Source organism: Siphateles boraxobius, unplaced genomic scaffold (genome assembly GCF_051911475.1).
Source record: "Siphateles boraxobius isolate OS27281-9 unplaced genomic scaffold, OSU_SipBor_1 130, whole genome shotgun sequence".
NCBI classification, from domain to species: domain Eukaryota; kingdom Metazoa; phylum Chordata; class Actinopteri; order Cypriniformes; family Leuciscidae; genus Siphateles; species Siphateles boraxobius.
The window spans coordinates 28155512-28179496 of NW_027508734.1; the positions used below are offsets into that span (position 1 = coordinate 28155512).

The 23985-nt window shown below is 45.0% G+C and overlaps 1 protein-coding gene across 3 annotated transcripts in view; it reads left to right on the forward strand.

The window, feature by feature from the left end:
* Positions 1 to 23985, forward strand: part of cep89 (centrosomal protein 89) — a 175645-nt gene that overhangs the window by 12857 nt on the left and 138803 nt on the right. For all 3 annotated transcript variants that reach the window (XM_077228974.1, XM_077228975.1, XM_077228976.1), the window contains 4 exons: positions 13751 to 13801; positions 14127 to 14210; positions 16062 to 16165; positions 22375 to 22490. In XM_077228974.1, coding sequence (XP_077085089.1) covers positions 13751 to 13801; positions 14127 to 14210; positions 16062 to 16165; positions 22375 to 22490 — 355 coding nt within the window. The remainder of the gene's footprint in view (positions 1 to 13750; positions 13802 to 14126; positions 14211 to 16061; positions 16166 to 22374; positions 22491 to 23985) is intronic.

The following is a 23985-nucleotide window of genomic DNA, read 5'->3' on the forward strand; positions in this document are numbered from 1 at the left end:
ACTCTTGGTTGTTAAAAAAACCTGGGCACTGGTCACTATAGCACTGGTGTGTGGTTGGGCAAAAGTGAGTGAATGGGGAGAAATGAGACAATCGGCAGGCTAAATATACTCTGTCACTTTAGTTTCAGGTCAGTAGCCTGGATCTCTCTTTCTCTTTTCTGCTCTTTCTCTCCCGCTGCCCCTCCTTCCATCTCAGCAGGGTTGATGTCACATGGGCTTTAGTTAAAGAAGTACTACTAGGCTAGTATAACTAGGCTCTCTGTCCACCTTTTTACAGTACTGTTGATTGCTTCCCTTTCTAGCCTTTAGTGGATCAGTGTTGCACTGAATGTGTCTGAACGCTCTGTTGAACTAGCGGGCAGCAGGAAGCGTGTACTGGAGGGCTGCTGGAGTGATTAGGACAGTGGCTGGCAACATTGCTGCATTGTGATTTGAGTCATTAAGTCTGGGGACTGTCAGCAGTGGTACTTTTACTCTAATTAGAGTTAAAAAGTACATTGCACAGTATCACACAGCATCATACAAATAAAATCAAGTAGCTTTTAAAAAAAAACTTTCTAAAGAATGCTTTTCCCCCCTAATGAATTTAATGACCTATAATTAATTTTAACAAAATGTAATATAGGCTTATTCTTGTTGATGTCTTTGTTCGCAAATGAAATGTTGATGTGGTTTATGCATGTGGCTTTTGTAACAGTACTATGTATCAGCACTTATCCACACAAAATCTAGCCCACTGCTCCACTCATTATTCACACAATTATAGAACACACAATTATAGATTTAGGAAATAATCCAACTAAGCATTGTGATTGCGAACCCACAGGCACCCTTTTCAAAATATCTCATTCTAAGTAAAACAATTTTTTTTCTGAAAGCCACATACATACTGTAGTCTGTTCAAACCTCAATTAAATCCATTACATGAAAACAACATTGGAGCTATGTAATGAGGAAAACTGCTTCATAAGGGCATGTTAACATGTACATTGTATTTAACATGTAAAAATGCTAAAGGAAATTCTCTTTTGTGATACTAAACATATTTATTTAAAACGGAATGTGTTATTTCTGTACCACTTTAGTTTTACCTAACAGAATTAGAAAAACAGACAAGTTTCTATAACGCAAAAAGTGGCTCCTAGCGGCCAAATTCTAAGAAAATTCTCAGAGTCATGACGTTTTCTTAGAATTTCCCCTAAAAGTAACACGAAAATCCCAGTTAATATAAAAGCTATTCCTCAAGATTCCTAGTGCTTAAAAGGGCTCCTAAGGCGAGATCTGCTAAGAGCAGGGAAGAGGACTTTTAGTGGCTTAGGAGTTCCCCTAAGCAGCTGCACAAAATGGCCAACAGAGGAGGCAGGAGAGATGTCCTGCAAACACTGGATGACAGGGAATTATTGAGACGCTACAGACATTGATAAAAGCTGAGCCGTGTTACCCTCGTTAAGACCACACTGAGTTGTAACGTTGCAATTTCTACTTCATTAAGGACAGCCCCTTGAGATAGGCCATCTTGTTTTCAATGGGGTTCATATGGGAGTGAAAGTACAAAATATGCCAGCTAGGATATTAATATGAGCAAATAAGACACAAATCATTATTTGAACAGGGTGTTATGAGCTTAAGTTTTCACATATTTTAGATTCTAATGTTAGGCTATAATCCCTACAGCTAACTATTAATTTTTCAGATATTTTCTTGAATGTGAAATATTATTTACAATTACAGTCTGCATAAGATTAGAGTGTATAATTATGTTTTGTCATGATTCTGCCATCATGTCTTTTGATTTCTCTGGTCTTGTGGCAGAATCATGACAGACCCATGTTTTGTGTACAAGCACATGGCCTTTTGCTTGGGCCATGTGCTTGTGTTGTCTCGTTACGTAACCCCGCCCCCTTGTTATCATCGTCTTGTCATTATTGTCTAGTCAGTTTCACCTGTCCTCGTCATTAGTGTTCCCTATTTAATCCCCTTGTGTTTGCTGTCCTGGGTCGGTTCATTGTGTCAAACAATGTGTGTATCATTCTCCGTGCTTATCTTACCTGTGAGTACTTTGTGGAAGGTCTTGTCGTTGTGAACATTTTATTAGTAGTATAGTTTGTTTTCGTACAGTCATAGTCTAGTCTTGTCAGTCTTAAGTTTCCCTGTCCTGTCCGTATTTTGCCCCCTCGTGGGTTTTGTTTTCCTGTTTTGTTACCAATAAACCTTGTGTTCATCGCACTCTGTCTGCATTTGGGTTCACCACCTGCATCCTCATAACAGAATGAACCGACCAAAACCGAACCCTGCAGACCGTTTGCCCGTCCCTGCCAAGCGTTATCCGGACCCCCTTAGAGAAGTCTGGTTGTCTTCTCCCCTCAACAAGAGGAGTGTCACCCTTCCATACTCACCTGAGGGTGAGTGGATCTTGTCGAACTTCTCTCGTCTGTATGACCACTTCTCCCGGGAGGAGTCCGAGGCGGCATCCTCGAGGTCTTCGCCTTCTGCCCGCCTACCTATCATTCCCGAGGGTCGAATGATAGGCGTCACGACGCTTGGGGACCAGGCTGGTTCCCCCACGACTCCAGAGGCGTCTTCTACACCCGCTGACCTCCGTTGGAAACGAGGGAGACGGGTTTCTTGGGATTCCCCCTCGGAGTCATCGTCATCTGACCTCACCCAACCAGAAGTGGCCTTCCCTGTTCCCATTCGTCTTCCGTTGAGCCCGGCCAGCCGATCGCGAGCCCTGCTGTGACCATTGCCCCGCGGCCAAAGAGAAAGAGGAGAAAGAAGGGAGCTTCCTGTTTCCCATCGCCATCTTCTCCTGAGTCTGCTGCCGCGAGTGCTGTTAATGAAGCTGCGACTGTAAGCGCTGTTCCAGTGTCTGTAGCTGCGACCGCTGTTCCGGAGGCTGCAACGCTAAGCGCTGTTCCTGAGTCTGCAGCTGTGACCGCTGTTCCTGAGGCGGCATCTGTGATCGCTTGTCCTGAATCTGCTGCTGGAAGCGCGATTCCTGAGCCCGTGGTTGAGAGGGCGAGATCTGATGCAGTGAAGCCTGCTGTGAGAGCCGTGGCCGATCGAGCGGCTGATGCAGTTTTGCAGTCTGTTTCGTCACAACATGAGATGCCGGTCGTCATAACTGCCAGGACCCTATCCAATTATTTGTCGTGTCTAGTCAAGATCTTCGAAGTCCCTGTCCGTCCTGTCTTGCCCTCAGTCCCCGAGCCTGCCGCCGAGAGCGCTGCACCCGAGCCTGCCGCCGAGAGCGCTGCACCCGAGCCTGCCGCCGAGAGCGCTGCACCCGAGCCTGCCGCCGAGAGCGCTGCACCCGAGCCTGCCGCCGAGAGCGCTGCACCCGAGCCTGCCGCCGAGAGCGCTGCACCCGAGCCTGCCGCCGAGAGCGCTGCACCCGAGCCTGCCGCCGAGAGCGCTGCACCCGAGCCTGCCGCCGAGAGCGCTGCACCCGAGCCTGCCGCCGAGACGGGCACCGAATCGGAGTTCTGGAGCGTTGATTCTGGGTCTACCTCTGGGAGCTCTGTTCTTGTTCCCGCTCCCCTACCGCCTGATAATCCCCTTGTCTCTGTTCCACTACCTGCTGCGGAAGTCCCCGCTGTCTCCGGTCATCCGTTTGTTTCCCCTGTCTCCTCTGTCATGTCTCATCCCCGGACTGTTTCCCCGTTTGCCCCTGTCGCCACTAGTCCCCGGACTGTTCCCCCTGTCACCACGAAACCCCGGACTGTTTTGCCCAAGTCTCGTCCTCGTGTGTCTCCCTCCAAGCCTGCCCGGATTCTTCGTTCCCCGCCCTCATCCCATGGACCTAAGACCCCCAGCACACCCATCCACCCTGGACCACCCCCCATGAACTCTGTTATTCCTCCACCTCCCCTGCCATGTTTGATGTTTTTATTGTTCCATCCCAACCCTGTCATTATTTTTTCTTGTATGCCCTTATTAGTGTTTTCCATGTTTTGTTGGTTTTTATCCATGTCACGGTCTGTCTTGTGTTTAGTTTCCCTTTGAGGAGTGTCTGGTAGCCACTCCTTAAGGTGGGGGTTCTGTCATGATTCTACCATGTCTTTTGATTTCTCTGGTCTTGTGGCAGAATCATGACAGACCCATGTTTTGTGTACAAGCACATGGCCTTTTGCTTGGGCCATGTGCTTGTGTTGTCTCGTTACGTAACCCCGCCCCCTTGTTATTCTCGTCTTGTCATTATAGTCTAGTCAGTTTCACCTGTCCTCGTCATTAGTGTTCCCTATTTAATCCCCTTGTGTTTGCTGTCCTGGGTCGGATCATTGTGTCAAACAATGTGTGTATCATTCTCCGTGCTTATCTTACCTGTGAGTACTTTGTGGAAGGTCTTGTCGTTGTGAACATTTTATTAGTAGTATAGTTTGTTTTCGTACAGTCATAGTCTAGTCTTATCAGTCTTAAGTTTCCCTGTCCTGTCCGTATTTTGCCCCCTCGTGGGTTTTGTTTTCCTGTTTTGTTACCAATAAACCTTGTTCATCGAGCTCTGTCTGCATTTGGGTTCACCTCCTGCATCCTCATAACATGTTTATTGATTTGAGGGTACATCCTTTGCTCATTATTACCAAAAGTTCATTTTCATCAAACTTGTAGGATCAACTAATCACGGCTTTTGAAATGATGACTCATACCTAGCAACGGGGTCAACCACACCTCCTCACTAAGATAGGATTTTCCATCCATTCCTTGCTCAGAGTTCACTGAAAATGTTCTTGAATCACTTCTAAGCTAAAACTCCTGGCAAGGAATTTTTAGGTTAAGTTAGGAGCTCTCTGAGAGGATTCTCAGAATCTTTAGGGATACGGGCCCTGGGGCCGTATTCACAAAGAATTTTAAGCCTAAAAGTAGCTCCTAACTGGCGAATTTAGGAGCAACTCCTAAAAATAATGGGCGTGTCACTCCTAACTTTAGGACTCCTAATTTTTTTCACTAAGAGTAATTCACGAAGCATTTTAGCCCTAAAAATAGCACCTAAGTCTGGGACAGCTTAAAAGAAGTCGAGAGGACTCCTAACTCACTAAGACCTATTCACAAAGGATTGTAGCGCATACCACCGCCTCTCGCAGTCGTCCGGGGTCCAACAAAATTACCAACAAAGTTAAATGATTCAGTGTTTCCCAAAGTCCTAATTCTAACGAACATTTGCAAACAGCATCGCAAAGTTGTGTGGTTGAAACTACAGCACACGGCTTGTGGTTAGAAACATAGTTTCTTGTTAATGTGACTTAAATAAATCATGCTCTTGAGCAAACAGGCAAGCTAATATCCAGTACAATCTGTCATTCAATATTTCATTCTACATATTTTAGTTTGTGAAAAGAATAAAAGTGCCATTTCTGAAGAGTGCAAATGTGTGAATGTGTTCTCGTACTCTGGGAGAACTGTGACGTAAGAGGGAACCCATTCGATTAAATCAAACATCTGGAAATAAAGGAAAACAACGGAGAACAAAACTAGCGAAGTAGTTATCAGATGCCATGTTTGTCATTTACAGCAATAATCGTTATCGCTTCGCTTAGAATTGTAACCTGTGATTGAAGCCTCCATTTACAATAAAATTTCTCCACCATGATGGATTTGCCATTCTAATTAACCGCAACAATTTTAATATTCCATTTCCTTTTATTGAACACCAGAAACTCACTCTCTCTGACATAAGTAGCTCTTGCCGTTAAAGGAAATAAACTGCCACGTAGAGAGACCGTTACTGATCAAGTAGGATCAACTGTTTCTATCTTTGTTCAATCAGCCACATATTTTAATTGTAGGTGCACTTAATTTTATTTAGACCTCCTAACCCAGGGGTAGGCAAGTTCGGTCCTAGAGAGCCGCTGTCCTGCAGAGTTTGGCTCCAACACTGAAAAAAACCTCTCCTGCCTATAGCCTTAGTAATCCTGAAGACATTGATTAGCTTGTTCAGGTGTGTTTGATTAGGGTTGGAACTAAATTCTGCAGGACAGCGGCTCTCTAGGACCGAACTTGCCTACCCCTGTCCTAACCTGTCAATTTAAAGTTAAGCCCTAATTGAGATTTAAATCTGAGTTTAAAGTTATGGTGCAACAGTATTCAATTTAATCTATCTTAAATATAAATTAAATCCAAGATCAAAAGGATGGTTTGAATGTAAACCTGCTTATTTTTAAACAGAATTATTAGATAAACCTTGATTTAATATAGATTTAAGCTTAATCCTTATTGGTGCAACCCACCCTTAAACTGTAAAAATAATATATGTCAGTAGTCATCAGTTAAAGTCATTATATAAAGACAAAAGTGTGTGTTTTGGAAGAAGAGAGAAGGTTGCAGGCCATATCACGCTCACAAAATATTTCTCTTAGGGTGCTTTCACACTTCGATTGCCTGTTCCGAACCCGAGTTTTTTCGTAGCGCGTCCGCACCGCATCGAGATAAAAACATCTCAACTTTTCAGAATGCTGCAAGCGTTTTCCTTGCTGTAAGGCCGTGTGTCCACCAAAGCGTTTTTTCACGTACCTAGCGTAAAATTCTAATTGTTTTCAATGGGAGCGCCACGTTTTTTAAACGCCATGAGCGTAACGAGGCGCTGAGCGTGTATTTAACGCTCAAGTGCTGAGCGTTCAGCGTTTTTTTACTGGTCGCCGAGAGTTGAAAAATGTTCAACTTTGGGTAAAATGCTGCGCTCATCACTGTCACTTTTTACACAGCCGTCCAATCACAGTGGAGGAGGGGCGGGACAAATATCACACCGACCAACTGTCACAACATTCTTTCTGTACAACGACGTCAACCAGCAGAGCTAACCGAACAAAATGGATGAAAAATTATTTTTTTAGTATGAAACTAATTATCTACGAAATCAGTTACAAGTAAACTGTGCTGCGGATATTCTGTATCATAGCAACGAATCGTCTCAACTGAAAAAACGCGGCGCTGCCAAAACGCTCTCAAGCGCCCAGTGCTAGGCGTTTTCAGCAGAGCGCCTAGCGTTTCAGCCGGCTAAAAACGCTTTGGTGGACACACGGCGTAAAGGAGAGCGCAGCTGATGGTTGACAGACGCCTCTGGAGCGCAACCACACCCTAGCGCTTTGGAAAAAGGAGAACACGGTGCGCCTAGGCGTTTTCTACACGTTTTAGGCACTACTTGTGAGGGCCGCCTTACGGTGCTGAATCACTTGTCCAACACGACTGTCGTGTGGTGTTGCGACGCGCCCCCCACATTTGTATGTTGCTGGGTGTTCATCTGTTTACCGCTATGGGCGTGGTTTTGACCGAGCGCAAAATGTTGCGTATCAGAACAGAGGACCTGCGAGAGACTTCCCCCCCATCTCCATATGCTCTACTTCTATTGGATAGACGCGTCGCGTTCGGACTTCATTTGCATAAAGATGGGCATCGGCCAGCTTTTTGACGCGCGACAATTTTCCAAATGAAGTGCTGCCTTCCCGGAATGCTTTGCGGGCGCGACAAAGTCGCTTGACGTCACCCATAGGAATAAAGTGGAGCACGGCGCGACAGAAGTGTCGCACGGACAAGCCAATGCTTTGCGGGCGCGACAAAGTCCACTTCATCTGATGTACCGTGTTCAGGGAGTAGGGAGCAGTGAACACTGCGTAGGGACCCTGTCAAATGGAACGTTATGGCACCTTATGTGTGCATCGATCTGCACTTCGGATTCTGACCGGAAATCGAGACCATCTGGGTATCTTTGGAACACTCATTTTCAACATACTACGATTTGGGGACGTACTAATTCTATTTTCGAATACAATTTAGGACGGATAGTATGTGAATTTAGCCTAGAAATCTAGACGCACCCTAGCAGCAGCAAAAAATATTTTGCAGCAAAGTGTGGTCTAGCAACTCTCCATTGGCATTCGAGCTGGAAAAACAAAACTCTGGTCAGGCCAATCACATCATGTATAGAGTTTGTGGGCGGGCTTAACATAATGACGCCAGAGTTGTGACGGTTCCGCGTGAATTCCATAGGTGATCTGCTACTTGAAAACAAAGAAGATGCTGCTGGCGAACAGCGGTCTTTCGAAACTGCTTTGGCCGCGACTCAGGATGACTTGGAGTTAAGAGAACGTCACTTAAAGGCCATGTTGCAGGTTAAACACCACTGTCGATTAATGGGTACATAAATCACTCAAGATATCTATATCATTTTTAAAATGTCTCAAAAATGGTCTTAAAGACCAGTTTTTTATGTTTTTGGTAGTAACAGGTTTTTTTTACGCAATTCGGTGATGACGTCACGTTGGGGAGAAGTGGAGGAAAGGTAGCCTCAGTCTAGTAAATGGCGACTGACTGGGATGAGGAAGAGGTGGCAAGAGCCAACATGTATTATGGCCCGCAGCCGTATAATTTTGAACCTGCCAGACGTGAGAGGGCAAATGAGGAATTGCCAAGAACTGATGGCGGTTAAAGCCAATTAAATGCATGGTCCGAGGAGAATGAGTGGAGAGTTGGTGAAGTGTCCTGGTGAGTTGCTATCTTTTGCACTGGAGCTAGTCTACGAGCAGCAGTGCACAATAACGACACATATTTTTTTTTACTGTCATTGAATAGCACCGAGTGAAAAATCTGTCTTTTTATCTAGGGGCAGTGATTATGACGTTAGTTCAGATAAGTAGCGGTAACCTTTGTCATAGTGTCGTAGTACTGGTAAACTTTGTCTTTGTCATCTAGAAATAGAAGGCATCATGCTAGCTATATGGGCGTGGTGTGTTCACACCGAACGCGAATTTAATTATTAGCGCGAGTAGATTACATACAAACTCAATGCAAAGACACGAATAGACGCATCACTCGCGCCGGGCGTCGTGAATGACGCGAATTGGGCGACGCGTTTGCCGCGAACGTCTGCCGCGCAGGGTTGAAAAATTTGAACTCGAGCGAATGTCCAAGCGTCTTACTAGACGCGTATTTGACGCTCTATTCGCGTTCGGGGTGAACACACCATAAGCGTTTATCTCTTCCTCCGGTGAAAATGTTGTTGCAAACGTAGCCGCCGCGTGTCTGTCGCTGTGTTTGGCAGGTGCTTGTGTGGGCGGTATAGAGAGAGATAGGCAGACAGCCAGATAGCATAACGCTAGCATAGATAGCTAGCAGCTAGATAGATAAATCGATAGAAATATATAGTTGGTAGATTGACAACGTAGAGTTGGTCGCATGTCAGAGGCGCCCGCGCCATTGGATGTGCAGTTGCCGCATATACTAGCCTATCTATCTATATCTATATATATCTGTCTGTCTATCTATAGATCTAGTCTATATGTCTATCTATATCTATGTATTTATCTATTTAATTTATCTATAATCTGCCATCTGAATCATCTCGTCTACTACTCGTCTCTCTCTAGTCACTCTCAATGCTCTCAAGGCGGTCTTTGGTAAATTCTCTCCCCAAGGTGACGTAATGCAATGCATTGTGGGGGAAAGGAGAATCGTTGCAAACCGCTGTAAGATAGTACCTACTTTTTCGTATTATATTCCGTTTTGTGATACTCAACAACAGAATATACAATGGATCAGAATCAGAATCAGAAAGAGCTTTATTGCCAAGTGTGCTTGCACACACAAGGAATTTGTTTTGGTACTGAGGCTTCCAGTGGACATATACAAATACAAATACAACATGAAACATAATACTACAAATTATAAGAATAAAAAATATAAATATATGAGAATAAAAATATCACAGTTGGGTTTAGTCAGAATAGACATTTTCAGATTTACAGATTATGAACCTATTTACAGTGTTTTGAATATTATAAATAAATAAATCTACATATAAGTATCCCCTGAGTTGTAGGATATTGCACTAAACAGTGGGAGTATTGCACTTACAGGCATATGCCTTGGGAGGAGTGTTAACTGTTCAGGAAATGGCCTGTGGGAAGAGACTGTTCCTGTGCCGAGATGTTCTTGTGGCCAGTGATCTGAGTCTCTGTCTTGACGGTAACAGTTCAAACAGGTGGTGTCCAGGGTGAGTGGAGTCTGTGATGATTTTACCTGCTCTCTTCCTCACTCTGGAAGAGTACAGGTCCTGGAGGTTTGGCAGGGGGGCACCAATGATCCTCTCCGCAGTCCGGACTGTCCATTGTAGTCTCCTGATGTCTGATTTGGTAGCTGAACCAAACCAGACAGTGATGGAAGTGCACAAGACAGACTCAATGACGGCTGAGTAGAACTGAATCAGCAGATCCTGTGGCAGGTTGAACTTCCTCAGCTGGCGAAGGAAGTACAGTCTCTGCTGGGCCTTTTTCACAGTGGAGTCAATGTGATTGTCCCACTTCAGGTCCTGAGAGATGATAGTGCCCAGGAACCTGAATGACTCCACTGCTTCCACAGTGCTGTTCATGATGGTGAGTGGGGGGAGTGCTGGGCTGTTCCTCCTGAAGTCCACGATCATCTCCACTGTTTTGAGCGTGTTCAGCTCAAGGTTGTTATAACTGCACCAGGCAGCCAGCTGTTCAACCTCCAGTCTGTAAGCAGACTCGTCACCGTTTTGGATGAGACCGATGACAGTGGTGTCGTCTGCAAATTTCAGGAGCTTGACAGTGGGGTCTTTAGAAGTGCAGTCATTAGTGTACAGGGAGAAGAGCAGTGGGGAGAGAACGCACCCTTGGGGGGCTCCGGTGCTGATTGTGAGTGTCTTGGATGTGTGTTTCCCCAGTCTCACTCCCTGCTGCCGGTCCGTCAGGAAGCTGGTGATCCACTGACAGATCGAGGATGCTATGGAGAGCTGGGTCAGTTTGGCTGTGAGAAGACCAGGCATGATGGTATTGAAGGCCGAACTGAAGTCCACAAAGAGGATCCTTGCATAAGTCCCTGGTCTGTCGAGATGTTGCAGGATATAATGCAGTCCCATGTTGACTGCATCATCCACAGACCTGTTTGCTCTGTAAGCAAACTGAAAGGGATCCAGCAAGGGTCCAGTGAGGTCCTTCAGGTGGGCCAGCACCAGTCTTTCAAACGACTTCATGACCACAGACGTGAGAGCGACAGGTCTGTAGTCATTAAGTCCAGTGATTTTGGGTTTTTTGGGGACAGGAATGATAGTGGAGCGTTTGAAGCAGCAGGGAACTTCACACTGCTCCAATGATCTGTTGAAGATCTGCGTGAAGACCGGGGCCAGTTGGTCAGCGCAGGCTTTTAAACAAGCAGATGAGATGCCGTCTGGGCCTGAGGCTTTCCTAGTCTTCTGTTTTTTGAAGACTCGGCTCAGGTCCTCCACACAGACCTTAAGCTCAGGTTGGATGGCAGGAGGGGGGAGTGATAATTGGAGTGCAGGAGGTGATGGTGAAAGTGTGAAGTGCAGATCAGACCGGGTGTGTGGTGTGAATGAGGGCTTTTCAAACCGGCAGTAAAATGAATTTAAATCGTCAGCCAGGTGTTGATTGTCCACAGATCGAGGGGATGGTGACTTGTAGTTGGTGATGTTCCTCAGGCCATTCCAGACTGATGATGGGTCGTTGGATGAAAACTGGTTTTTCAGTTTATCAGAGTAGTTCCTTTTAGCAACTCTGATCTCCTTTGTCAATCTGTTTCTGGCCTGATTATACAAAATTTTATCCCCACTTCTGTAAGCATCCTCTTTGGCATGACAAAGGTGTTTGAGTTTCCCAGTAAACCATGGTTTATCATTAGTGAATGATAAGAATGTCCTGGTAGGAATGCATGTATCCTCACAGAAACTTATATATGATGTTACAGTATCTGTGAGCTCATCCAGATCATTGGTAGCAGCTTCAAAAACAGTCCAATCAGTGCAATCAAAGCAGGCCTGTAGATTCTGCTCTGCTTCATTAGTCCATCTTTTTACAGTCCTTATTCTAGGTTTAGCTGATTTCAGTTTCTCCCTGTAGGTCGGTATGAGATGAACCAAACAGTGATCAGAGAGCCCCAAAGCTGCCCATGGGACGGAGTTATACGCATTTCTTATTGTGGTGTAACAGTGGTCCAGTATATTACTGTCTCTGGTGGGACATGTAACGTGCTGTTTGTATTTTGGTAGTTCACGGGAAAGATTTGCTTTGTTAAAATCCCCAAGAATGATTAAAAGAGAGTCTGGGTACCTTTGTTCCGTTTCAGATATTTGTTCAGCCAGCTGTTGTAGCGCCGCGCTCACGCACGTGTCTGGAGGGATGTAAACATTCACGAGAATGAAAGAGGAAAATTCCCGAGGCGAGTAGAAGGGTTTACAGTTTATGAAATGTGCCTCTAAATTAGGAGAGCACATCTTCTTCAGTGTTGTTACATCTGAACACCAACTTTCGTTAATGTAGAAACACAATCCACCACCTCTCGTTTTCCCCGTTAGCTCTGCGATGCGATCCGCTCGGAACAGCTGGAAGCCCGGCAGATGTATTGCGTTGTCCGGTATGGCTTCACTCAGCCAGGTTTCAGTGAAGCACAAAGCAGCTGAATAAGCAGCAGATAAGTGTTTAAATGTTTATTACCAACAAGCAAATTGCACAAATTCGTTGAAAAATGAAGCCTGCAACATGGCCTTTAAGTCATTCTTAAAAAAAGGCAGATTTGTTCGGAGTTTTGACGACCGGATACGGCAAAAGTTTAATATAGGCCTATCAACTAGCTCCACTGGTGGGAAAACGCATGGGACTCACTCAGCCACAGCCGTCCGTTGCTCTGGTTGGTTGTTTGAAGAGGGAATTTGAAAGACAACTGTTTATCCCGCCCCTCGGATTGAGGTATGCCAATTGTGAGTTCCACGACCTAACATCTTGATAGGCCTGGCTTGCCAGGCTAATGCGAATTGGGACTGGGCCTTACATTGTCAATAGCGCTCCCTTTAAGCCATGACTGACTTACCGCGTTCTGCACTCTCACTAAATCATCTCTCTGCTTGCAGTGCGTCAATCCCGCTTTTCGTCAAGGTAAGTGTATACACACACACACTGACGACTGTCCTGTCGACCACATACATTATACGTCATCAATAGCGGTTCACTTCCGCTGTTTGGTTCGGTTGCGTTCATATCAGCAGCGAACCGCACTGGAGTTCACATGAACCGTACCCCAGACCACCTTTTTAAGCGGACCCGAGTACGGTTCGCGGGTGCGCACCCGAGTTCGGAAGACAGCGTTCAGATCATCCAAACGAAACCGAACTCTGACGTCATTCGAACCCGGGTGCGCACCAAAAGTGATAGTGTGAAAGCCCGGTTAAACTCACAATGGCAGCTTGTCCTAAAGCAACCTCTGAGCTACATCAGCTCTGAGCTGTGTGTGTCTTTCTGTCCTAAGGGGGCCATTGGCTCATGTCACTTGTGAGTTCTGAATTGCCCTCTTGCATCAACGTCCAAAAGAGGCTCATCTCTCATTGCTTTAAAGCACATTATCCACACACCCGCTAAAACATGCTCCACACTGCTGTCAGACCTCTATCCCATTTCTGTGTTCCACTGCACTCTTTACATATTTTACCATGTAAATATGAGCCAGATTATCCTGTTTGACCATTGTGCTTGTGTCTTGTGGCTTTTGCAGGGTCTCACTCATGATGCGGTGTACTAAAAATATCAGAAAGTTCGAATTTTAAAACGTGTGTCTCTAAATTTTTTCCCCCATTGCACTGTACTGTTTGTAGTTTTTAAAAGCAAAAACACATTCTGCGTAAAAGGCCCTTACAGTAATTTTTAGTTCTATTGTCACATCACAATATCTATAGGAATAAAGGAAGTGAGACTATGTATAGGCTCAAATGCATTTCTTTTCCTGAATTCCCCAGAATGCTCAGCTTAAATGCCTGCCAGTGAAAGGACCTGCACCTCCTTGGCTGGTGCGTAAACTTATTGTATTATTTAGTTTTTATTGTGTGTTTGTTTCATATAGTCTCACATTTCCATACTGCCTCTTCCTAAAGTTTATGACTGGTTACTTATCCTAAGATGATACATTCTTGTTTTGTTGTAAGGGCATTTCATTAATTAACGTGAAACACTTATTTTTCACATTGTGCTTATGTGTATTATTTACCAAACAGGTTGATGGCAAAAACTTGTCAGAATATTTCAAAGCTTCTTGTTATGAAAGGACAGAAGAGAAATACAGAAAGGCATGTTTTATTTTGTTTAATGCTGTGGTTACTCTATATTGCCTTTTAGCTGGATATGAAATATTTATCACCTCTGCTGCTGGCTTATGAGGACCATCTGAATGCCAAAGACAAACTCCTCAAGTCCTGTGAGGTGAGTTTGTGTGCGTGTCTGTGTTAGAAGGGGAAAGTTAAATTCAGTTTACTCTTATTACATCATTTGGTATTTGCATGCAAGAATTAAAAAAAGAAATTGACAATCGAAAGTGTGTATTAAATAACAATGGCATAGCCTAATTATGCTTGCTTTGATCTGTGACTTTTGTTTTGGGCAATTTAAAGATACTGGAAGGGTACAAATTACCACTTTATTGTGATGATTGATTTTTTTAATGTAATTTGTGAAATCATCTACTGACTACTGTATATTGAGGGTTTTGTCAATTGCCGGTGTATATTTTATTAATATGTACATTTTACCAATGAGAGATGCCACTGCTAGCCTGGCAGTCTTGCAATAATGAGACAGACATACAATGAGAATATGATAAAGTTTTTGATGCAAGAAAACTAATTTATCATAAGATCTGTGTAATAATATCTTTCTTAAGCCCCTTTCACACAGAGATTCCAGAAAATACACGGATAAAGTGACCTGGGATTTGACCCGGTTTCGTATGACTTTGGTTCATTCACACTGCCAGTGATTTTCCGGAATCAGAGAGTGCGTTCACACACAACCCGTAAAAATCCCGTAAAGACACGTGACATCGATATGACATGTAATGTCTCAGCAGCATCTATAGTTTGCTTATGAGCTGCGATTTCTCTCGAGAGAAACCACGCTTGTGCATTTTTTTTTCTCTGATTCGATCATAATCCAGCGCATTACGTACCGTTTCATGCTGGCAAACGATCCCGGCTTCAGGGCCATCATTACGACGTGGCATTGATTACGGCTTTTGTTCACACAGCGCGCGTTCCGGGACTGAACGCGGCAATGTTACTAGGTCCCCAACCCGGCATCGATCCCGGCATCAATCCCAGGTCATGTTTCCGTTCACAAAGAAGGTGTTCCGGCAATTTCCCGGCAATTTTCCGGGATCAACGCGCTGTGTGAAAGGGGCTTTATAGTGTCTATCTTTGACTCTCTGACTTTGCCCTCTCTCTCTCTCTCTCTCTCTCTCTCTCTCTCTCTCTCTCTCTCTCTCTCTCTCTCTCTCTCTCTCTCTCTCTCTCTCTCTCTCTCTCTCTCTCTCTCTCACTCTCTCACTCACTTTCTCTCTCTGTCTCTCTCTCTCTCACACTCTCACACTCTCTCACACACACACACACACACACACACACACTCAGTCACTCACTCAGACACACACACACACACACACACACACACACACACACACACACACACACACACACACACACACACTCACACACACACACACACACACACACACACACACACACACACACACACACACATTTCTTATTTTCACTTGATCTATGTCTCTCTCTTTTTCTAACACACTTGCAGTGCACCCAACACTCCCACCACACTTACCTGCCTTGAATTTAAAGATCTTTCCACTTAGTCACGTTTTATGTTTTAAAGGGACAGATACTGATTTTTCAAAAAAACATTCTCTCAGTAGTAGGGTTGATTAATCACATGTATAGTTATATTAAAGTACTGTATGTTTGAAGTCAAAGACAAATTCACAAAAAAAGTCCACAATACAAAATGTCCTAGATTCTTCTGGAACTCCTCAATCTTGTGTCAAGCTGTTGTCTTGAGCTTGCTAAGCATCGGTTTGGTGAGAACAGTGTTTTTTTTGCATTGTTCACCTGTGCTGAAGTTTCAGATGATCTTTGGGTGAGCTGAATACATTTACACATGCACCAGAGGACATTCATGCATACCAATAACCTAACTTAAAGTAGTTTAGCAGTTTGTGGAGTGTTTTTCCATGGCAATATAAATGTAGCCTATGTTTTTTCCTGACAGGACGAACTACAGACTCTCAGAGCACGTGCAGAGGAGGTAATTCAGGAAAACAAGAAACTTCATGCTCAGGTTAACAAAAGCACCACTGTCAGGAACAAAGAATGGTGAGTTTGAGCATTTTTCTCTATATAATGTAAAAGTGTGTGTATGAATTTGTTTTTTGTGCCTAGGAATGAAATGACAATGGACTTATGCTGACATTCCCTCTGAGAATTATATTTAAAAGAAATTAGGGGGGAAAAAGGAAAAATGTCCAGGGGAATGCAATAATCCTGAGGGCGAAAACAAAAACTGGGCATCTTGTCCTTGAGGCATGCCTCAGTCTGCTAGCCATGCTTTTGTCACAGGACTGATAGTGCCCCATGGTCCTGTTTGATTATGGCTGATGGTCATGGGGCTGAAGTTATGAGAATAAGAGTGAGGATGTGTTAACACAGAGTAAGGATATATGTCATTTATAGGGTTGAAAACTAAGAAATTAATATCTGATATTCCGTTAACAGTTGTTGGAGATGCATTCTTCCGCTTATGCGATCGGAATAGCGGTTCTTTTTTGTGAATCATGACACAGAGTGCAACCAGTGTAGTCTGATTGCCAAATGAATGACTCTTATGAATCACTCTTTTGTAATGAAAGAAAAGTATTCAGTGCAACCAGTGCAGTGCAACCGATTCCGGTTCTTTTTAATGAATCACATACTTCTTACAATTTACTGTGTTATGTCAAAAGTGTTTACAAGACAGTTGACAAGAAATGGAAATTCACCCATTCCTCTGTTCTCTAAATGCATGTTATTGGTTATATTGTGATAAACTCATCAATGCATATGTTTTCTTTCTTTTTTGACCTTGTTATGTTTAATAAAAATCAAGTCGATCTTCTGATGAAATTACAAACTTCTGTTTGGTTACTGTAACAATGTTTAAAGTTTAAGGAAGGAGGAGGCGGTAACCGGCAAACTATTAACGTAACTTTAATCATAAAATAAACACAACAAACAAGTAAAGCGGCAGCCCCTCACGGTCTACTGCCACATATAAACATAATAAAACATCAACATAAATGTCCAGGCCTGGTCCTCTCTCGTCTTGCACTTTTGTCACTCCTCCATTTATGCTTCCGGATCTCCTCCGTGGGACTCGAGACCGGTGTTGCACACAGGTGACGCTCATTATCACTTGCGCCACCGGCTCTCGGCCCTGCCCTGCTTGCCACAGTGACGTATGAAACTTTTCCAATCATTTAATCTGCTTAAAACTTGCCCCTTTCTTACAAACAAATGGCAAGCTTGCATTCAAATCTTCCTCTATCCAATCATCAACAACTGATGGAAAGAACCAAGACCCGCTCTACATTTTCGTCTCGTACAATAATCTGTTTACTTGGCTATACATCACAATACTGAAGAAAATATATGTATCTATTTCCATTTCATCTCGACTTTAAAGAACTCTCCGCAGAAATATACTTCCCCTTTTTTTCTCCTTCAGGTTGTTATGGGTTGTTTTTAAAGCATATTTTAGGTCTATGTTGACATGAGAGCAGTGTTTGCATCAGCACGTCAGACATACAGTAAAATTTCAGCTTGATACAAATACAAATTGTCGTTGGTAACTGAATGTGAAGAACGACTCGGTTACTAACGTAACCTCGGTTCCCTGAGAGGAGGGAAAGAGTATTGCGTAAGTAGCTTACGCTATGGGAAAACTCCTTTTCTCGAGAATACTGAAGTCTTTATGTAAAACGCATTGCAGCTGCACAGCTGACATCAATGAACGAAGGAAGCTCGGCCATTGGCTGTGCTGCGGCAACTTGCTCGAACCAATGACGGGGCGACTCTGAATGCGCGACCAATGAGCGCGCTTCGCGCCCGCGCGCTTCAGAGCCCGTCGAGATGGGCGTGGCCAAGATGCCAATAATTGGGCGCCCCGTCATGAGAGTTCTTTAGGTTAAAACGACTGAAGCGAACTAACCAAGCACAAGCACGGCAGCTTACGCAATACTCGTTCCCTCCTCTCAGGGAACCGAGGTTACGTTAGTAACAGAGTCGTTCCCTTTCGAGAGGTCTCTCCTATTGCGTAAGTAGCTTACGCTATGGGAACACCATGCAAAACGCCGTGCATGCTGAACTTCGCCTTATGATAGCCAGAGGCAGGTGCCTGAGCTGAAAAGCAAAGTTATCATCCAACTAGCCGGCAGAGGCGAGCTTTATATGTGGGAAAAAATACAGAGCGGCTAGAAGGCGCTCAGTGTGACACAAGCACATACATAATCTAGATACGAACTCGTAGTTCAACTAGCATCATGCTGATAGTACATTGGAATGCAATGTCGGGACCTGTAGGTTGTAGAGCCTGATAAATGTGGACGGTGAGGCCCAGCCTGCCGCCGCACAAATATCCTCGATCGGTATCCCGCTCGACCATGCCCAGGAAGAAGCCACACTCCTTGTGGAGTGTGCTTTGACTCCCCAGGGGCATTGAAGTCCCTTAGCTTCATAAGCCAGTGCTATAGCCTCAACTATCCAGTGAGAGATTCTCTGCTTTGAAACGGCAGAACCTTTCGTACGGCCGCCAAAGCATACAAACAGTTATTCTGTCTGTCTGAATATGGCAGAACGCTCCAAATACACTCTGAGAGCCCTAACGGGGCAGAGTAGATTAGCGTCGTGTTCGTCTGCTGGAGACGACAGCGCAGTTAGGGAGATAACCTGTGCTCTGAAGGGAGTGGTGAGCACTTTAGGAATATACCCGTGTTTCGGTCTAAGGACGACCCTGCAGTCGTTAGGTCCGAATTCTAGGCAGGCAGCGCTTGTCGAAAGCGCGTGCAGGTCGCCCACTCTCTTGACCGAGGCGAGTGCCAGCAAGAGCGCAGTCTTAAGCGAAAGCTGTTTAAGGTGCACGGTTCGGAGTGGTTCGAACGGGGGCCCCTTAAGAGCGTCTAGGACAGTAGCTAGGTCCCAGATCGGCACTGAGGGGGGGCGTGAAGGGTTCATCCTCCTAGCGCCCCTTAGGAAACGAATAATTAGGTCGTTTCTTCCCAATGGACGTTCCATTACAGGGTCGTGTGACGCTGTGATGGCCGCCACATATACTTTGAGCGTGGAGGGGGTGCGGCCCGCCTCCAGAAGCCCTTGTAGAAAAGCGAGTACGTTCGTAATCTCGCATGTTTCAGGGTTCAGGCCCTTGGCATTACACCAGTCACTGAACACTTTCCATTTCTGAGCATATAAGCGTCTCGTGGAGGGCGCCCGCGCCTCAGCGATGGTTTTTAGTGCTCCGCTCGTGAGGTTCCTGGGAACCCGTTGAGGGGCCATGCATGAAGGGCCCACAGATCGGGGCGGGGATGAAATATCATCCCGCTGGCCTGACTGAGGAGGTCTGGCCTCAGTGGAATCGGCCGTGGTGCAGATTGCATTTGCATCAGATCTGGAAACCATGTTTGGTTCTTCCAGAGTGGGGCTATCAGAAGCACTGCGTTTTGCTCCTCTCTGACCCGACTGATGAGCTGTGGCAGCATCGCGATCGGGGGAAAGGCATATAAGGGGCGGCTCGGCCAGCTCTGGGCGAGTGCGTCCGTGCTTTTCGTGAAGTAAAGAGAGCAGTGCGCGTTCTCCTTGGAGGCGAAGAGGTCGATCTCCGCTTTGCCAAAGGTTTTCCATAACCACTGAATCGTCAGCGGGTTGAGAGCCCATTCTCCTGGGAGAATCTTGTCTCTGGATAGCATGTCTGCCCCCTGGTTCAGGGCGCCTGGCACATGCGCTGCTCTCAGCGAACGCAAGTTGTGCTGGGACCATAAAATGAGTCTCCTGGCCATTGAATGCATGGAGCTCGACCTGAGTCCACCCTGGCGATTTATGTACGACACTACCGTCATGTTGTCCGTTCAGACCAGGACGTGTTCGTTTTTTAGATGTGGAAGCAGGGCTCTGAGAGCCAAAGCGACCGCTTTCATCTCCAGACAGTTTATGTGTAGGCGCTTTTCCGGGTTTGACCAAAAGCCGGAGACAGGCCTGCCCTCGTAAAGGGCCCCCCAACCTATTTTGGAGGCATCTGTCGTTATCATCTTTCTCCTTGTGTTCACACCCAGACTCACGCCTGACTGGTACCAGTCGGCGACTTTCCAGTGCGTCAGGGCTTTTATACAGCCGTGGTTCGCTCTGATTAAAAGGTGGCCCGAACGCCACGCGTGAGTAGGGACGCGGCTCTTGAGCCAGCGTTGGAGAGGGCGCATATGCAACAATCCTAGCTGGAGTACGGCTGATGCTGAGGCCATGAGACCGAGCATCCTCTGAAACCGCTTGACGGGGGCGCGCGCCCGCCCTGAATGATGTTGCAAGGCGCCGGATGGTGAGCGCGCGCTCTGATGAGAGACGCGCTGTAATTTGCATTGAGTCTAGAACTATTCCCAGGAAAGAAATCCTCTGGCTGGGAGATAGTATGCTTTTTGCGAAATTGATTCTTAGACCCAGGCATTCTAAATGGCTGATAATCCAAGATCTGTGTGTTATTAACTGACTCTCTGATTGTGCTAGGACCAGCCAATCGTCGAGATAATTCAGTATTCGCACTCCCCTTCGTCTCAAGGGGGAAAGTGCTGCATCCATACATTTCGTGAATTTACGGGGAGCCAGGGACAGGCCGAACGGAAGTACTGTGTACTGGTAAGACTGTCCCTCGAAAGCGAATCTCAGAAACGGCCTGTGATGAGGCGCTATTGGAATGTGAAAGTAAGCATCTTTCAGATCCACTGAGAGAAACCAATCTCCTGGGCGTACTTGCGCGAGGATATGCTTGGTTGTTAACATTCTGAACGAGCGAATCACTAGTGCTTTGTTCAGGTGTCTGAGATCTTGGATGGGGCGGAGACCGCCATCCTTTTTCGGGACGAGAAAATAGCGGCTGTAAAAACCTTCCTCTCTCATAGAGGGGGGAACAGTTTCCACAGCGCCCTTTTCTATTAGTTTGCGCACCTCGGTGCGTAGAACATGTGAACACTCCTTTCTCACTTTCGTCTCGACCACAGTCGTAAAACGTGGTGGTCTGCGAGCGAACTGGAGCGAGTATCCATGCTTTACTATATCCAATACCCATTTCGGCATATCTGGAATGTTTTCCCATGCCGCTGCGTGTACAAATATGGGCTGAATACAGGCTAGGGGTGGGCCGCTGTGACGTAGGGACCCGGCCAGCGAATCGCCTGAGCTCGTAGCTCTCAGAGGCGCGGGCGCGCGCTGAGCAGCTGAGTGAATGGGCGCGTGTGTGATTACAACAGCTCGCGCTGTGTCTGTAAAACTCGCAGCCTGAGCTGGGGTTGTGTTTGACACTGTAAGGACAGTGTTTATAAGTGGGGGTGCATAAACAGTGGTAGGCACACTCGTCACTTTTATAATGTTTCCCGCTTTCAGATGATGTGACGATCCCCGACCGGGAGAAGGTCTCTGCACGACCTCGCAGGAAGGCATTTGAAACAACGCCTCAGAAATTTGCTCTTTTACAAGTGTCGCGGGGCGGACAGATGTAAAGATACTTGCGTGTGTGGTACGCCGGATGGCTCAGTAGGATGGCGTTCGAAGGCGGCTGAAGGTGCCGACGTCCTCGTAGCAATCCCGCTGGTATGCTTTTCGACGGGGGCGGCGGCTTCAATAATCCGGAGGATCCAGCGAAGAAGGTGTTCGCTGAAGGAGATTAAATCTAAAGAACTCTCATGACGGGGCGCCCAATAAATAGCTCTTGGCCACGCCCATCTCGACGGGCTCTGACGCGCGTGGGCGCGAAGCGCGCTCATTGGTCGCGCATTCAGAGTCGCCCCGTCATTGGTTCGAGCAAGTTGCCGCAGCACAGCCAATGACCGAGCTTCCTTCCTTCATTGCTGTCAGCTGTGCAGCTGCAATGCGTTTTACATAAAGACTTCAGTATTCTCGAGAAAAGGAGTTTTCCCATAGCGTAAGCTGTTTACGCAATAGGAGAGACCTCTCGAAAGGGAACAGTCTTTTCTGCATTGTTAAACGGTAATGTCAAAATAAAAACGAAAAGATAATACAGCACTGCAGTACTCTTTCAACAATACTTATTGGCTTTCTCTGAATTTCTGCATTTAAATCCTACCATTGACCTGAACAATTTGTGTGTTTGTGTTAACTAATTTGTATGTCCTAGGGTGGTTTTAGCTTTTGTCTTTATCTGTATTAATTGCCAGCTGTTCACAGTCATCTTCGTCAGTGAAGGATCTCTCGTCCCTGTTGCCAACCTCACTGTTCATTCAAACACTCACACAGGTGTGTGTGTGTGTTTGTACGCGTGTTGTGTGTAGGAGGCAACTGCAGGAGCAGGCTCGCTTGGTGCTGGAGGAGAATCAAGTGTTGATCGAGCAATTGGAACTACAGCATGCCAAAGCTAAAGAAGCCCACAGCAAACATACACAGGAAGGTATGGTATACCTATAAACTCCTCATTCATCCCAGCAAGCAATAGCCGTAATTTCACCATTTAGGTTAACTATAGACCCGATATAGTCCAGCTATGAGTAACCGACTTCTAGCCAAAATAACCTTAAATTTTGTTACATGTCGTTTTTGCCAAAATAGCTTGAGATGCATGATATTCCATCATGTATGCAAAGTAAACCGTGATTACAAGATGTTTGGTTTCATTTCTTCACTCATTTCATTTCTTTATCTAATTGATATCTAGTCTATTCTTGGGCTATGGTTTAGACGTCTATTACATTTTCACTGACAGCCCAAATTTTGCCCTGTTTTAGGGCTGTGTTTGGACGGTTATTAGACGTCTTTTAAACGCAATTTTGCTTGCTGGGATACCTCTTAAAACTCTTGGATTTTTTTCCTTGTCTCCTGAGAGTCTTTAAAAACATCATGTCGGATTTAAGTGGTGTAGTCTAATAGCAGATGTGGTCTCAAATGACAACAGCTGCTAATCAAAGCTGTTAACACAACAAAAACAGCTCAAGATTAATGCTGTGGATTTCAGATACAGTTACTACTATGATATTTTTATGTAATGGAGAATATTTTATTGCAAATGTTAACTTGTTTGCAGCTCCAGAAATGTAATGTATTTCTTAAGTATCAACTTAAACATGGAAGCTCCCAACCCAGCTGCAGTGATAAATAAGGTTTTCGTAGATTGATTTCCCCCTGAAATGTGTACACACATCAAAATAGTGCTGTTTGTCTGAGCATCTCAGCCAGCTCAACCAGTGGATTGAGTTTGGGGTGGATCTTAAGGCCTGTCTACATCAAGAACAATAACTATAATAACAACTATATTAGTGTTGATGCAACCAAACCATAACGTTTGTTGTCAGCATAACTCAGTGAGTGCTTTAAAGCAGAAGGAAAAAAAATATTCTGAAATAATTCCAACGATATTGTTCCTCTGTGTCATTATCATTATAGTTTTGGTGTGGATTCTGCTATTCTCCTAGAGTTAATGCCCATTCACACCAAGGACTATAACTATAACTATAAAGTTTTATTAATCATTCTAATTCTGTGGGAATAGGGAAGTCCACATCACAATCATAGCAATAATTGCCATGGAGGAGCTCGTTGCAATCACTAGTAGAACAATTTTTGGTACTGAATGATACAAACATTGACAGCCATTCAAAATGCATAATAGACAGTTGTTTACATACTGTAAGAGTTCAGAGTTATAAAATAAATGTGAATTACATAGCCCAGAAAATTTAATTCATATTAAAATCTCTGACTTTTGTTAGCAGACTTTGGTATCTTGGTAAATGATGAACAATTAATGACATTGTTGATATCTCTGAGATATTGAGGAGATTTCATTTGTGATGTTTCTTTATAATGAACCTGTGTCTTCTTCACCATGTTCCTTACTGTCTTTAACTTTATTCAGCATATACTGCACACGTATTATTCATATAGACTAA